The sequence below is a fragment of the Eumetopias jubatus genome, unplaced genomic scaffold (genome assembly GCF_037043125.1).
Source record: "Eumetopias jubatus isolate StellerSeaLion01/CBP00866 unplaced genomic scaffold, mEumJub1_p1.0 scaffold_8, whole genome shotgun sequence".
NCBI lineage: Eukaryota > Metazoa > Chordata > Mammalia > Carnivora > Otariidae > Eumetopias > Eumetopias jubatus.
Genome location: NW_028274814.1, coordinates 75,798,546 through 75,815,506, shown reverse-complemented (window position 1 = coordinate 75,815,506; position 16,961 = coordinate 75,798,546). Strand labels below are relative to the sequence as shown.

Genomic DNA, 16,961 nt, shown 5'->3' with positions numbered 1-16,961 from the left:
ACAAAAGTATTTGGTTGGAAATGGAGGATAGAAAGAAGCACATTTAGTATTTAAGCCCACTTTGGGCAAAGTAAAATGCTGGATAAATAGAATTTTGAAGAACATCCTAAAGACCAGTTGTTTAACAACCATCTGGGAATATCAATTCCTTATGCCCCCAGGAAACAAAACCCCTATATTTGATTAGATGATAATGGTCAAATAATTCTACAGAAGAAAACTATCTTCACTAGAAAGTTCTAACAATCTACCTTGACTGCATTTCTGAAAATCCAAAATTGACAACTGATATCTGTGATTATTTTTCTGTCGTAGGATAGGTTTGCTTTCAGTAGCTTTCAAAATTCTTTGATCCCAACCCACAGTAAGAAATACATTTTACATCACAACTCAGAATATATGCATATGTATAAATCAAAATTAAAGTTTTATGGAACAGTACTTAGCATTACTGTATATAGAATAGTGGTATCTTTTATTCTATTTTGTTCTACGGCACTCAAGAAAAAAAGCTCATAGTAATCCACTGAATTCATCTCTATCTGCCACTGGGTTCCATGCTGCAGTTGGAATAACATTCTTCTAAAACATTAGCTGGAAATTAAGCAAAACTGTAGCACTTCCAACCAACAAGCACTGGGCAGCACAGGCTCCCAGAAACTGGGAAAGGGCACTGTGTCCCACGCATTTTAGCCAAAGCATATCAGGCCTCAGTTGGAAGCCACTTGAGTTAACAAATGCACCTCAGATTGGCCTTTGAAAAACGGCAAAAGAAAAGCAGATGTTTCAATACCTCCCCCCCCTTTTTTTTTCACCATTTACCGTTCAGGTTCTAATACAGAGGTCAGAACAAGATTACAGACCTTCCCTCAACACACAAACACACACACACACAACACGCATACACACCCCCTTAATTTTACAGGTTCTCTGAAGCATGTGTTGCGATACAAACCACCAAAAAGTCCAAAGGACAAGAGATCCAGCTGTGAGGGTGCAACCTGCCAACCAAAACCATCAACCCTGAGGGCTTCCTTAGCACATCTGACTGGGCAAGGGGACTCACCTGGATGAAACAGCGGTTTAAGACCTTCTGATTTTTATCAGTTGAAACCTGATATAAAGAAAATTGCAGGGAGTCCTCTCTAACCCACCACTAAGATTGCTCTCCTAACAAGAGTTGATTGGTTTTATTAGGGAACGAATGTGGAAGAAAGGTAAGTTTTTTCAGCTGATTGTGTGTCAAATGCCAAACCTACCTTGGGAAAGTTCACAATCTCCCTGGGGAGACCAGACTACAAACTGGAACAATTTTGAATACAAGACAGCACAGGTTTAAAAAGCCCAGCACCACATGGTTTAGAAAACAATTCGTGCAAAAAAAGGGGGCCGACCTGAGGCTCAGTGACTAAGCCTCGAGGGATGGTCAGGGGAAAGTTGGGCACAAAAGCAAGAAAGAGTATTGTTTAGGTGGGACTGGTCTGACCAGCACAAGGGGTGGGGACCCGAGGAGGGCAAAGGGGAAATCAGGTCCTCTCTTGTCAATCATGAACACTGGTGCAGGCCCAGGACACCCGCAGCCTCACGTGCCACGGAAATAGAGAGCTGTACAGATTTCCTCAGGAAAACATTGAAAGCAAAAATTGTGATCACACCCAACCCTTTCCTCTATGCCCTGCCCAATCTCTCCCACGTCCCCAAAAGGAAGAGAGCAGTAGGTCAAACTCGTTTGTTTATTCATTCATTCAACAAGCATTTCTCCTAAGGGCCCTTTGTTTCCAGCAAGGGAAGTTCTCGTTTCCTTTCCGCAGAGGATTCCGCAGCGAAGGGGCCCCCTAGTTGCCTGGCTCAGCAAGACCACATCACCACTGGAAAGGAAGGACCGGCTCGGGAGAAAGTCTCCCAGACCAGCATTCCAGTGGAGCCAGCGCCTTTGTAAAAGGCGAGGAGGGCGAGAAGAGCTCTCAAATTGGGTCGGGGGTGGTGGAATGAGTGAAATTTGTCTGCAAAAGGAAAACTGGGCACTCCTACATCTCCTCAAAAGAGAGGGTTCCCCCCAACCCGAGGCCCAACCGGGATCTCCTCTCAAGGGGTCTGGCTTGCTGGTCAGGATGTAGCATTTCCCCTAGTAGGGTTTTCCACGTTGGTACAAAAAGGATAGACCGAAATGCAGCTGCCAACTGATCCCGCCAGGCTAGTTTTGAAGAGAGCAGGTCTAGTTGGAGAAGAAAGAACGAGAACGGAAACCGACCATGGAGACAACGTTGCTGCATTAGTCCAAGTTTGCGAGAGAAAAACCCCAAGTAAGTCACAAAAATAACAGGCAGGAAAGGGTTGGGTGGGCGGGATGTGTCCCCAAAAATCCTTGAGGAGAAAGCAAAGACTGCTGGTAACTCGGACGTAAGGGATTGAAGGAGAAGGCTCCGGAAAGACAACCGCATGTGTTGGGCACCTATCGAGGTTGAAATGAACTTGCCAAGGGAAGCATGGGGAGGAGTCTTTCGGGCCTGACCAGGAGACCTAAGAGAGCAGGGTCTGGCTTTGCCCGAGGGTGGGGGACGCCAGCGGGCGGGGCCGGCCGCCCGAGTGGGCCGGGTTGGGGGGGAGGAGGGGTAGGGGGGAGGAGGAGTGGGGGGAGGAGGGGTAGGGGGAGGAGGGGTGGGGGGCAGGGGGCGGGGTCTACGGGCCCCGGGCGGGCCGGGGGCGGAGCCCAGGTAGTGTTGATACACAAAGAGAAGGCACCCGGGCGGCCGCGGCCCCGCCCCCTGACGCGTCCTCCTGAGCTGCCGCTATAACCCGCTGCCCGGCAGGCAGCACCATAGCCGCGCGACGCCGCTGTCCCGGAGCGCCTTCCCCCACAGCACCGCCCGCAGCCGGGCCACGCGTTCCCGCACACTCGCGCCTTTCCCTAGAGACGGCGGACGCCGGACGATTGGGGTGGCAACAACTTGCCATTTCTTTTTTTTTAATTAAAATTATTTTTCCTGCTTATTGTTGGTTTTTGTTTTTGTTTCACGATTTTTGTTAGCCGAGAGAAACCCACCGAAGGCGTTTACGTGACGTTCCCGGGATACAGGAGCGGAGACCACCGAGGTAACGCGTGCGGGGGCGTCTGTGCGAAGGGCGCGGGGCCCCGGGCGGGAGTGGGGGAGGGGCGTCCGGGAGGGGCCGCGGCGGGAAGGCAGCTGCGGAGGTTGTTTCCTCCCGGCCCTGGCGTGTCCGGTCGGCTGGACCCGCCTTCGGTTCCGGCCCGTACGGGGGTCGCCGCTCTCCTCGGGCGGGGTAGGGGCGCGGCGCGGGGGCCGCGTACCCGCCGGGAGCGGAGCCGCATCTTTCCGTTAGGGGGAGGGGAACCAGCCCGGCCCGCGGCTCCGCTGCGGCAAGTCTTGTGACTGGTTTGCATTAATTAAAATATTAGATCGAGGGGCCCTGCAATATGGGGGCAGCGGAGGAGGTTTCGGGCTTCTGGTATACAGAGGCCACGATTGGGGAAGACGGGCCAGGAACGTTTGATAATCGGAGATCGATATTGCATCAGTTTCTTTTCCGGGCATAGGAGTGGCCGGCCGGGCGAAGCGCTCGCGAGCCAAATGCCTGTAGACGAGTGTGCTCGAGGGTACGGGCGTGCGCGTGTAAACAAACCCTCGGCGCCTCTGGTCGCCGAGGAACGGGCGTTCTCCCCTTCTTGGGAGAGGCCCCATGTCAGCCCTTTCTGCCCCCTTTGAGTCCTCTCTGCCGCAGAGGCATTTCCGCATGTGGGGACTCCGGGCATGAAAAGACGGATTACGCGCATTGCCGTTGTAAATGCTAGAAACTGGGTGGGATGTGTGCCCTGCATGCCTGTGCACGACCAGAGAGGCTGGAGGAAAGCCGAAACAGAGCCCCGGTGCACCCCTCCCCGCAAACTTGAGATAATGGAGAGGGTGCAATACTAAAATTCTCTGGAGAGGGGCCTGGGGGTCCGGAGGGCGCGGGCCTCTGCGGGCGCATAGCCGCGGTGGGACCATCTTTGTTCTCCGCGGCTCCGCTGTCTGTACTTTTCCGCCCCTCGGCGCGCCCCCGCCCCTCGCGCTCAGCTGGTACTTTTCCACTCGCCTGGCCGGGGATGAATCAGCCGCGCTGCGCCTCCCGGAGGCGTCACGTGACCCCGGCGGGCGGGCGCTGCAGTCTTGACGCGCCGCCTCTACCTTCGCAGGCAGCCGCGCGGGCCGGTGCACCGCCAAGGACAAAAGGAACCCAGTGTTCATCGCTGCACCCTCTATTCCTCCTGGTGCCAGCATGAAGAAAGCCGAAATGGGAAGGTTCAATATTTCCCCGGATGAGGACAGCAGCAGCTACAGTTCGAACAGCGACTTCAACTACTCCTACCCCACCAAGCAAGCTGCTCTGAAAAGGTGGGAGAAGTTGTGTGCTTTTTTTTTAAACTAAGCCCTGCGGGGGTCAGGGGTTCTTTACCTAGGACTCTGCTTCGGTTGCGGTAATTTACCGTAGTATTTGGAGAGTGTATAATCTCTGAGAGTATCCGATTGTCGCAATGACAGTATCTCTTGTGAAAGTCGATTCCTACTTAAACACGCATTTCACGGAAGGTGTGTGACAACTAAAGGGCTGTTTGTGTTAAAGCATTCCGTTGTATGTTTCAAAACGACTTAGAACTCTTTTTTTCCCTCACAGCCATTATGCAGATGTAGATCCTGAAAACCAGAACTTTTTACTTGAATCAAATTTGGGGAAGAAGAAGTATGAAACAGACTTTGTAAGTTGAAAATAATAATTTGTGTGTCTGTGGCTTTATGGAGTAAAAGAATAGTTTTACTTTTAGATTTCAATCTAAGTTGGCCAAAGCTGGTTTTCTCCATTTAATTATTGTTATATGTTTGGTTATCGTTTTCCCTCTATGTAGCATCCAGGTACTACTTCCTTTGGAATGTCAGTATTTAATCTGAGCAATGCGATTGTGGGCAGTGGAATCCTTGGGCTTTCTTATGCCATGGCTAATACTGGAATTGCTCTTTTTATGTAAGTATGTGTAAGTAGTGAGTCTGCCATGCAGGGCAGTTAATACGATGATAAAACATAAAACTTTTGGCTCCAGAGACGGAATTTACAGTCGAAATAGTTGACTTAAAAATCATTTGTGTGAAATTTAAAATGAGAAATCCAAAAACCTCCTCATTCTAGTATCTAACTGCATGATATCAAGAAAGCCAATTAGAAAGAAATAGGACAACACTGAAAACTGATAATTAAACCAAAAGTATTTAAGTCAATGGGAATAGTTAAAACAAAGTTGTAACAGGGGTTGGATGTTTAAAAAGAACTATTGATAAATCCAAGGTAGTTATTTGTTCTGGGAAAATGGGAAGAAAAAATATTAATAAGCATGGTACATCCAGGTCAGTTTATAAATTGACATAGTCTCCCCAAGAACCTTTGCGTAGGGCAAACAGACTTTTTAGAATATATAGGGTGTGGTGGTATTTGCTTAACCTAGAACATGTTTGTTCTAAGAAATGTGAGTCATAACTTTCTGGACACTGAAAAGAAACCCATATGTTGGTTTTTTTTTGTTGTTGTTTTTGTTCTAATATTTATTTCTTCCAGGTCTGTGTGATTGCCACATGCCATAGCAAAAAATACATATATATTTTAATAAGTACCTGCTTTTAAATGTTCTTTTCCCTAGTTGCCCAGTCAAAATGATTTATTCCTGTGCTTTCTAGCATAAATGCCTAGAATAGGATTTTGGAGCAATAGAAGACTTTAGAGCAGTGGTTCTTAAACCACTGTGTGGGGTCACTGATTCTCAGAAAATATAATAAGAAAAGCAGGAACCCTATTTCCAGGGGGAAAAAGATACAAAATAAAAATACATGTGAATTTGAATATACATTTTCAATGATATTTGTACTGTAGCTGTTAATTTTAAGTACCCAGGGGCCCCCGGTAAGGCAATTTCTGTGGAAGATAGTGTGACTTACTGCACAGATGAAGAAACCACACCTTACAGGGAGCAGGGAATTGTCCCTTTGTGACAGATGTGTTTTAGTTAGCTGACTGGTGCCATCTACTCAAGTGATTTTCTCCAGCAGAACAGAATACTCATGAAAAGAAAAGCAGACCATTGCAAAGTTCTGCTTTGTGGGTGAAATTCTGTACTGAAGTTAAGCCTGGCTTTGAACGTTGGAAGCTAGGATTCCAGCAGTTTGCTTTATTAGCATGAAGCTTTCTGAGATCTTTTACTAAGATGAAGGAATTTACATAGGAAGGACCCTAGAGTTTTAAAGTTTTTACTGGGGAACTTGAATGGCCTCATTGTTAAATATTCCAAAATCCTTCCTGACTCTTACTATAACAACTGGAGACAGTCTTTAAATGCTGCCAGTGTGGTTATAGTTAACATGAGATAAAATGGCACCTGTTTCATAAGTGACAGCAAAATTCTAATGTTACCCTTGCAGCTTTGAAATTATACTTTAATAAGGTCTATGTGTTTGATTAACCCTTTGAATAAATGGTTAAATAACATCAAAAGTGCGGAAGGGAGTTTTTAATCCCATCGGTATTTTACAAGGTATATTTAGAGGATGTAGAGATAAGTGGGCCAGAAGCCATGTGGCTGTCACAGTGTAGTTAAACAGCTCTAGTTAACCTTACTAGGCAGACTCAGCCTTGAGCTTGAAAGTGACCTCAAAGGTTATGAAGTCCCTTTATGCCTCATTATAATCTCAGTGTAAGAAAGGAGGACTGAATTTGTTAGCATACTTTGAACACTGTTTTTGGTTAAACTAACAACTTTGTTCAGTTAGAGGTAAGGCCGATGGTGTCATTTTTCCACCTTTGACTAGGCCCCATAAAGGTTTTGGCATTAGAATGGCAGTTCAATGCCACCACCTGTGTTTTAACTAACAGAGCTCAATTCCTTTGCTAGACCTTCTGTGGTACCGGATTCAGTTTTCTTGTACAGAATCAAAAAAAGGAACCATTTTGTTTGCAGATTTTTCTATGGGTTTCCCTGATATTTTTCTTGTTGTTTTTAATAGAAAAGAAATCCATATTTTCTTTGGCTTGCCCAGGAGGGGAGGAAAGGAAATCTGAAATGAGAGAGAATTTGTATCCTTAAAGGAAAACTAAGGGACATTAGGGAACCTCTGGTTCCCTCCCTATCATATGGAGCAAAGAGGTGCTCCAGTCAGACTGATGGGCTCCTTGTTCTAGCACAGGCATTGTTTAACTTTGTCATGACCCTGGGCCTGTATTCCACACCATGGCGTGCAATATAGTCTTACTTCTCTGACTTGTGCCCAATTGTTTGTAAAGCTGTGCCTGATGATTCCAATGTTCGTATCGCTCTCCCTTCGTAGTCCCATTCCTCTTCTTATTTATGTAGTCCAAGCGATCTCAAGATCTTCCCTGAACCTGTCTCAGTTGGATTTCACAAGTGCCTTGTGCGCTGGATTTTTACTGGCAGACATTACCATCATTTTACAGATAAAAGGAACTATTAAAATGCAGAGAAGTGGCAAGAATACAGTTAAATATTATGGTGCCAGAACCAAATTATAAGTCTCATAACTCCACCACCTTAAAGTTAAGCTTTCCTGGGTCTCCTGACACATTGGGTGCAGCGGGTAAACCCCAGCTCTTAACCAGTACCGTAGAACTAACACCTGAGACATGATGGAAGTTCTTAGTACCAGGCTAAGAGAAGATGTTAACACTCTAGCCAGGATGGTAAACGCCAGTTCTTAGGGGCTTTCTGTCTAGCACAGGAATATTAGGACATGTTCCATATTTAATGTTTTGTTAACGAGCAAAAGAATTGTCTTTAAATATAGCAATGCTTATTTATAACCCTGTGCCTTTTCCTTCTCTCATCAGAATTCTCTTGACATTTGTGTCAATATTTTCCCTGTATTCTGTTCATCTCCTTCTGAAAACTGCCAATGAAGGAGGTATGGTAGCATTCTTGATATTTCTAAAACAATTAGGCCTGTCAGGATTTTCTTCCTTCCCTCATGCTTCTGTGTTCTTCATATTTTAGGGTCTTTATTATATGAACAGTTGGGACATAAAGCATTTGGATTAGTTGGAAAGCTTGCAGCCTCTGGATCAATTACAATGCAGAACATTGGAGGTAAGAATTTTTTAAAAGGTGATTTGGGTAGACTTTTTGCTCTTTATGTAGCACAGAGTGGTGACACGTTACTTTTGGTGTCACATGCCACATTTTGCACTTGTAATGGTATAATTTTGTTTTCCTCCAGCTATGTCAAGCTACCTCTTCATAGTGAAATATGAGTTACCTTTGGTGATCCAGGCATTAATGAACATTGAAGATACAACTGGGTAGGTGCTAAGTAAGGTTACTCATAAGAAAAATTATAGTCTAAAATGGTTAGATACATTTTATCAAAGTTGATACAAGATAATTATCAATAAATTATTTTTTGTAAATGTTCCTCTTGAAATTGACCAAGAAGTCCCTCAGACTGATTTGAAGTCTTAAGAATGAAAGACCAAAGATCGAAGCTTGTGCTGTAATTCTGGATAATAATTTCTCTAACCTGTGTGTGAAAGCAGGTTTTCTAGAGCTTAACTTTTCTCTTGATATTTATTCTCTAAGAAATTGTAGCTGAGTAACACAAAGTCTAACCTAAGTCAGGTTGAAGCTTTGAATTACATTTCAAATCAATCCTGTCTGATTTTTTTTTATAAATTTGAAATTCTTAAAACTTAATCTGTTCAAATGCATAAGACCAGAAAATGTATGGCCACGTTGTAGAAACCTTATCCTTGTACACAGTTCTTCCTCCCAGTGGACTAACAGGTTTTTATCTAAAGTAAACACAGGGAAGGGCAATTTACTTCCCCACTTACTTGCAGCTCACTATCTCTAAATAGAGAAGTGTGGTTATCTCGTTGGCTTTAGAAATTTAATAAGCTGATCTTTAAACATTAGTTTTCTGTGGGGTCTCTGTTGCTGAAATAAGTAAGTGAAGTGGAATTCACAGGACAATTAATTTGAAAATAGTGATTTAAAAGGGTATGGTTGATTACCTGGAAAGGAAAAGACATTGGTAGAACTCGTAGAGGAGACATGGGTAATATTTTCTCTTAAGGTCAGAAGGGATCTTTTTGACTATTTTTGGAGTCAAGGTGGGTCAAGGTGTCAACATACTCTTGACAACCTGGAGTAAATCCTGGTTTTGGGGGATTGGGTTTTGTTGTTTGTCTTTGCCTATGTGTTTTACCTAAGTACGAAAAAATTTCCTTGAGTTTTTAATAATTATATTTGCTAATGTCTGAAAGAAATTTGTTTTAAATTTCCTTGTTTCTAGCATTAAAAATTGGCAAGTTAAAGCTATGACCGAGTTGGTGTACAATTCTCCTAAAAATGCTTCAAGATAAGATTACTGGCTTAACAATGCTGCTTTGTTCCCTACATTAGTATCAAGCCTTTAAGAAGCATTTTATGTTATGAATCAGCTGGCAGCCTTCCCAGAGCAAACAGTGGGACAAAAGTTACACTGTTCATACCCCATCTCTAACCTGAGTGAATATTCAGCTAGCGCAGAGTTAGACATTTATTCCTGTCTGTAGGCTTTTTGTGAATAAGCAGTGCTTTTTCCAGACCTGCCTTTTTGTGTGTTTATTTTTTATAGTATCTCTATGAAATGAGTCCAGTAAGAAGATGTGTATAGTATTCTGGGGATTTTCATGATTGGTTTGACCTTGTGTTTCTTTTCTTTAATTCAGATTGTGGTATCTGAACGGTGACTATTTGGTTTTGCTGGTGTCGCTGGTGCTCATTCTTCCTTTGTCACTGCTGAGAAATTTAGGTGAGTAAACCCATCTCTGAAGAGAACTGAAATGAGCCTCTTACTAGCTAGTTGGCTTTCTCTTAATAAAAATTGAAAGCTTTTTAAAAAGCCCCAAAAACATAACTTTGGGAGTTGCTGCGTACACACCTGTAGGCCTTTCAAAATCCTAGCAGATGGCTACCAGGAGAGGCCAGAATATTTTGTTGACACTTGATAATATTTGCGCTTTATAAATAATACAAAATGAAAGTGTCTTTTAGTTATTAGCAAATATTTTAAAGTAATTCTATACCTTAGTATATAAGAATTAGAAATTCAGTATTGTGTTCATACTAAAGTCTTTCAGGCAGAATTGAGTTATTGCCTGAAAGTTGAGAAAATATATTTGCCTGAAATTTGTTATATTAAAGTAATAATTTCTGCCTCCCTTACAGGATATTTGGGATATACCAGTGGCCTTTCCTTATTGTGTATGATGTTCTTCCTGATTGTGGTAGGTATAACTCTTCTTTAAAGCTAGAGATTTGTTTATGAGCCCAGTCATGTTATTTAGTTTAACAAATGCAAAATAATATGTTTTCAGGTGATTTGCAAGAAATTTCAGATTCCTTGCCCTGTGGAAGTTGGTTTGATAATTAATGAGACACTAAACAGCACCTTAACACAGCCAACAGCTCTTGCACCTGAGATGGTATTTAATATGACTGACGACGATTCTTGCAGACCACATTATTTCATCTTCAACTCACAGGTAACTAAATACAATTTTTATTTTCTTAAGATTTTAGGGAAGAAGAGAGGGATACTATCCACTGGAAACTTAAAAATAACTCCCAAGGTAAAAGGAAGGAGGGGTAATAGCTACTCTTCAGAAAACATGAATTATTGAAGACTGAGAAGAAAGCATTAGTTTATATCTTAAAATGGATGGAGAACGGAAATGAAATAATCCTATGATGTTAATTGACACATTCTGACGTTAGCATGTTGATCACACTTAGTGAACAGATTAAAAGAAGGGAATCTAATTATGCAAGGGAAACTTTTAGGGTTTGATTCTAAAATTGGTTACTATAAAATACACAGTGCAGAACTGTGATGACCCAAGTGTGTTACATGAGGATTTTAAGTAAATTTTTACATTTTTTGCAGACTGTCTATGCTGTGCCAATTTTGACCTTTTCATTTGTCTGTCATCCTGCTATCCTTCCCATTTACGAAGAACTCAAAGGGTGAGTGCTTTACCTATTTTTATATAAATTTATTGGGAAAGTTAGAAAAATATAAGATTATTGCTATAACTACTGCTCAAGTGTATATTTGTACTTTTCTTTGAATTTACGTAGTCGCAGCCGTAGAAGAATGATGAATGTGTCCAAGATTTCATTTTTCGCCATGTTTCTCATGTACCTGCTTGCTGCCCTCTTTGGATACCTGACATTTTACGGTAAATAATGTCTAGGTTTCAGAAAAAAGCACTTCGTGAAATAAAATTGATACTTGCACATGTATAACTTATCACTTAAATTCGATCTGTTTCGGTGTATTTCCTACTTGGGATGAGAAACTGAATTTAGAGCTTAGAATTTGCTATAGTCTCTTTATTTAAATCAGTAATTTCTCAAGCCCAAGTTCATATAATTAGTCACTTGGTGGCATTTTATATGACGTGCTTGCATCTGAGTTCATGAGATAGCTGTCTATCTCCTCTTCCAGTCGCCTTCAAATTCTACAACACAAACAGTAAGCCAGACCATGGGATTTAGCTATTGAGCTCCTGTTGTTTTTGATGGGGGTCATGTGGCTAAATCTCTCCTTGGTATTTAGGAAAATTTTCCTTCAATGTTACTTTAATTGCATTAACCCTAATTCCAAATTAATCTTATTAGCCTCTTAGTTTATAGTCGTTCTGTGAGTAGCTAATAACTTTGGTGCAAATTTGCTGTAAGTTAGATTTCCCCCCTAATCTCTAGAGGAAACCGCTCACTTGAAGCTTTTTTTCCTTTGTCGTTCCCCATAGAACACGTTGAGTCAGAGTTGCTTCATACCTACTCCACCATCATGGGAACTGATATTCTTCTTCTCGTTGTTCGTTTGGCTGTGCTGGTGGCTGTCACCCTGACGGTACCAGTAGTCATCTTCCCAGTGAGTAATCACCCGCCCTGCTCCCGCTCACCAGGAATGAGTTTTTAAACATGTGAAGACTTGTGAGATTTTCCTCTTTTGTGAGAAGGGAAACACTACTAGAGCAATACTAAGTTGATGGTGGTTTTGAAGGGATTTAAGTACTTTCTAGATTTTCAAAACATCCTGGGTAATTTTTTCCATAATTGAAGACCTAAAATGATCTTTCACTGTTCAGATATTAAGGAAATAGCAGTAGAGGAAGGGGCATAATTTACGTATTTAGAAAGTTTTTTTTTTTTTTTTTTTTAAGATATATTCCCTATTATTTGGGAATTTTTTCCCCCCATTAATGTAAAGCTCGAGTTTTCATTTCTCTGTTTGTATTTGCAGATCCGGAGTTCTGTAACTCACCTGTTGTGTGCAGCAAAAGATTTCAGTTGGTGGCGTCATAGTCTCATTACAGTGTCTATCTTGGCATTTACCAATTTGCTTGTCATCTTTGTCCCAACGATTAGAGATATCTTTGGTTTCATTGGTAAGTTTTAGAAAGTGTCAGAGTTCTTTCCCGTATCAGCGATTTTAAAGTTTAAAGAGGAGGGACAAGTGATCCATTGAATTCTCAAGAAATGGTCTGTGTTCTTTTCCAGGGGCGTCTGCAGCTGCTATGTTGATTTTTATTCTGCCGTCTGCCTTCTATATCAAGTTAGTGAAGAAAGAACCTATGAAATCTGTACAAAAGATTGGGGTGAGTGAGCTGTTCTGACTTACAGGAACAATAGTGATCTTCTAGTACTAGAATTTCCTCACCTGATTTTAGTCCCTTAGCTCTCTTCTTCTTAGTTTCTAGTGAATATTTCTTTAATGGTATACTTCACAGGTGGAAGGTTGGGGCAGGGAAGGTGAAAGACAGTTTGCTTTCGAATAGAGGCCTAAGTAAATTGCAAGAAAGCATTTGACATATTTTAGTGCTAGGAATAGAGATAAAGAGCGCATGTGCACTGTGGAGATAGTGACTCAACTTTCAACATTAGTCGAACTGGTATTTGTCAGACTGCCCGCTTCAGCAGACACTTAACTGGGCCTTCGAACTAACTGTCTTCAAAGCAAAGCTCAGGGGGGCTGTCAGTATACTTTAAAGTAATAAAATGTACTTTTAAAGTGTAATAACTGATTTCACAAAGAATATGGTATGTTAATTACAGAAGATCCTTGTGGTGAGGTTATCTAAGAAAAGGACTGCCTCTGAGTCCTTCCGCTGCTACAATTCTAGTCTGATTAAAGCACTAGAATTGTTTATAAACAAACAGCTGTCATCTTGTTTTATTCAAAATACATAGTGTCAGTAATTGAAGGGTAGAATTAGGAGTAAACTTACTTGTGTCTCTTTGAAAAACCTCTGGCTTTGACTCAGGCTGCATTTTAGGGTGACTTTGATTTGATTTTGTGACTTGAATTTTTGAAATTTTAGGAAATGCAAAAAACAAAACAAAAACAAAAAACCTAGTCCTGTTCTATTTATTACATGAAGTAGTTTGTTCAGCAAATAAAAGTTATTTACTTTTCCGTTTGAGACAGAGGAATGAAAAAGCAAAATTTTGGAAGGTTTCAAAAACTTGAGTTACTTTGTACTATAGGTGAGCCCTTGGTAACTTCAGGCAGTTTTAAATCTCTTTAGCAAGGTAAAACCGTAGCTCTGTGAAGCGCTCAACATCATTTTAGTGATTACAAACCCATTTTTTAAAAGTAGAAAGGAATGTTTTTTTGCTGGCTAATCATTTTCTCTTTGTGCTCATTGCAGGCTGTGTTCTTCCTGATCAGTGGCATAGTGGTGATGACCGGAAGCATGGCCTTGATTGTTTTGGATTGGGTACACAATGCCCATGGAGATGGCCATAGGCGCCGCTAAAACTCCACTAGTCCACTTGATGCCAGTGTTGAGTCCCAACTCTCAACTTCCAATGAAATTTCACCTAACGTTTTCAGTTTCACTTCCTTTTGAAGTGCAGATTCCTCGCTGGTTCTTCTGAGTGCAGAATAAGTGAACTTTTTTTTTTTTTTTCATTTTAAAGAGACTATTCTGTATGATAGAAATGGATATTAACAACCAAACCACGAGTCTCGGGTTAATGGAAGTGACAATTTTATTCCATTCCAGAGAATGGACGAACTCTTAACTTTTATCAAGCCACATGTTTGGCTGTGTCATTGTTTAACTTGGATATTTTATGATTTTACTTGAATGTGCCTAATGGAACCATTCGATGTGAGAAACAATTCTTAATTTACAGCAAAGTATTGAAATAACCAATGAGAAAAACACTATTATTTTTTTGTACCAAAAATATTTTAAGACCTCAGAAGCACTATTTTACTTTTAAAAAAATTGCTTTCTTTCTAACTTTATCCAAAAACAATTGTCAACAAATTCCATAAGAAAAAATCATTGGTATTTAAAAACAAATATTAGTATTGTGAAATGATTTGCCTTTTTGTAGGCATAATAAACCAAATACTTTTTTTAACCCAAAAAAGTTTTTAGAGAAAATGATGTAACAAAAAATTGTACCATGAATAGGAGCATAGTTTTTTCCATTCAGATTTCACCATTAAAGAGTAACTGGTTGATTATTGCTATACCAAATCAGATGAACTCATTCATCATCACTTTTCTTCTCTGGCCCCAAATAATTTGCTTCATTCAGACTGAAATATTTATGGTTTCAGTCTATTAGAATGGAAGATACAAAGCAGATATTTCTGTGGGAAGTAAAATGACTAATTTTGAGGTACCAAATAGTGCAATTGGGTAAAACAGGGTTTATTCAGTTGCATCTGTCTCCAGAGATGTATTGACAGCTCTGGGTTTTTTGGGCCAGCCCTTTTTTTGGACATTGCTTCCAGCAGTGGAAAGTGGGCATTTGATGGCTATAGGCCAAAACTATTCTATCCAGAGTACAACTTTTCAAAATGCTCATCTCCTACTGGAAGTGTGAATTACTTGATAATGTATGGCTTAGTTGTGTTCATGTTTTGTCTACAGTAGAGGTCTAATTCACAGGTTTCACCGATATTTGGTATAAGTTCTCTTCAAATAGGCCACTGGGTTTCTCATGCAGTAAGTTTTTAAAACTCATTTGCACTGGATTGTCATCTCATTCTTGTACAACACAGAATTATTTGTTTACATCCAACAAATGGTTGGCTAGGGAAAAACAGTGCAACCTGAGTGTAAGTAGTTGGTCCAACTGCATGTTCACCCTTCCATTTCAATGCCAGTTAGAAGCAAAAAAATTACTTGGCTTTAAGAGCACATTTATTGTACGTTAATGGTGTATGGTGAATATATTAAATAATGTGGTACTTTGCTCTTCAGGCATAATGTCTAAAATCTAATATACATAATTCCATTAGCGGTTGAGGGAAGCAAATATTGGAATTAATTGGTCCTTTGGCTCTAAGGTTTCCTCTTAAACTAAGCATTTTTAGTTTTAGGCAGGGGCTAGAAATGTGGCAGACATGTTTTTTGTTACACATTCTTGTATTATATGTGACTAAAGTACAGACAGGGTATGTCTGTGAAGACCCTTGTGGAACTGGAAGACGTCTTGTAGTGCTACATTGGGTGAAACCAATGGTCCGTTTGTGTTTCTACAAAAATAAAGTGATTGGGGACCATCCAGAAAGGCAGTGAAAAGATGGATTCTACAGCACTGCTTTCATTTAATTGGGCTTTGGCACTCCCTTCAAATCCAGAACCTCACCTCTAGTTCAGACCAAGAATTGGCACTTCTGCTTGAGTTCCTGGAAGAATTGCTGATTTTGTATCTGAGACCTGCCAGGGAATACCAAGTAGAGTTGTTTTCTACAGTTTACATCCTTTCATGTGGGAGAAACTACCGTGGCAACCAGGAAGGAATGGAAAAAATAATTTTCTTCTCACGGCAAATTGATGTGGGGAGGCTCCTTCAATCCTCTTTTGGCTGTTTGAGGTTCAAAACGAACTGCCTGGGGTAAACTCCTTTGCATGATTTTCTTGGAGCTATCTTGTCTGCCTTGAGGTTCCTAAAACAGTGAATTCCCATTAATGAGCAGTCTTCAGTATTAAAACCACTGTCTTGACACCTCATTTTGCATTACTGTCTTCCGTGGATGTTTCAGTTATAACTAATGTTATTTATAGAACAGCATTAATCCATTAAAGCTAACCTATTTTTCAATATTTATGATAATCTGTACATACATTGTCTGTCCATATGTATTTGTAATATATAATGTATATAATGTCAGGTTTGGGTCTTGGGTTCAAGTGTATATATTCCTGTAAGTTTCTTAACTGCATTTTGATGAATTCACATGTATCTATAAGAATTGTCCCAAAAGTACCTGTACAGAGATTTCAATATAAACAAATTGACTAATTATGTAAACACTAAAAATTGAAGATATTGTTTAAATTGTATTTGCAATAAACAGACTGGATGAACATCACATTTTTTTTCATGAAAACTTGGTGCAAATTCAGATCTCGTATTTAAATTTTAAATAAGGTCTAATTTTCAAAATGCAGTAGTTTCAAAATGTGATCTAGTGTAATGGAATCAAATGTGATCTAGTGTAATGAAAGCTCTTTGAGAACCTGGGTGTGTTAGCTTTCTGTATATAGTGTAAATACCCCCACTGTATTGTTAGAGGCCAACGGTTCCACTAGGACTTGTTGGCAGAGAGTGCTACACCGTTTCAATGAAACAATGTATGTTTGTTTTAACTGAACTAAAATAAATACATGATTAATCCTGAGTAGCTGTGTTTTTTTGAGGTAAGGGGATAAGCCCTGTCTGATGCATTATACCATCAGAGCTTAGTGGGTCTCTCATAATGGTAACGATTCTAATGAAGAGCATGGTCAGAAAAAAGTTTTTCCATTCCTAAAGTTTACTAAGTGAAGAGGAATAAGAAAAATGCTAAAAGGCACCTCAAGGACCCAGGGTTGGGCCTGCTGTTGGTGGGCCA

The 16,961-nt window shown here is 40.8% G+C and overlaps 1 protein-coding gene across 1 annotated transcript; it reads left to right on the top strand.

The window, feature by feature from the left end:
• Nucleotides 1–2,815: 2,815 nt before the first annotated feature.
• On the top strand, nt 2,816–16,748 carry SLC38A2 (solute carrier family 38 member 2). Its single transcript, XM_028123090.2, has 16 exons — nt 2,816–3,093; nt 4,196–4,394; nt 4,675–4,756; nt 4,904–5,019; nt 7,882–7,955; nt 8,045–8,137; nt 8,268–8,349; nt 9,760–9,842; nt 10,259–10,317; nt 10,408–10,575; nt 10,977–11,056; nt 11,171–11,271; nt 11,845–11,969; nt 12,342–12,486; nt 12,599–12,696; nt 13,750–16,748. Exons 2-16 carry the CDS (start codon nt 4,279–4,281, stop codon nt 13,855–13,857), a joined length of 1,530 nt encoding a protein of 509 aa, XP_027978891.2. The 5' UTR covers nt 2,816–3,093; nt 4,196–4,278; the 3' UTR covers nt 13,858–16,748.
• Nucleotides 16,749–16,961: the final 213 nt, after the last annotated feature.

Bases quoted from the DNA above. Each gene is read 5' to 3' on its own strand.
- SLC38A2 (XM_028123090.2), top strand. From the start codon at position 4,279: ATGAAGAAAGCCGAAATGGGAAGGTTCAATATTTCCCCGGATGAGGAC. The intron at 4,395-4,674 runs GTGGGAGAAGTT...TTTCCCTCACAG, and splicing joins AAGCAAGCTGCTCTGAAAAG to CCATTATGCAGATGTAGATC. The intron at 7,956-8,044 runs GTATGGTAGCAT...TTCATATTTTAG, and splicing joins GAAAACTGCCAATGAAGGAG to GGTCTTTATTATATGAACAG.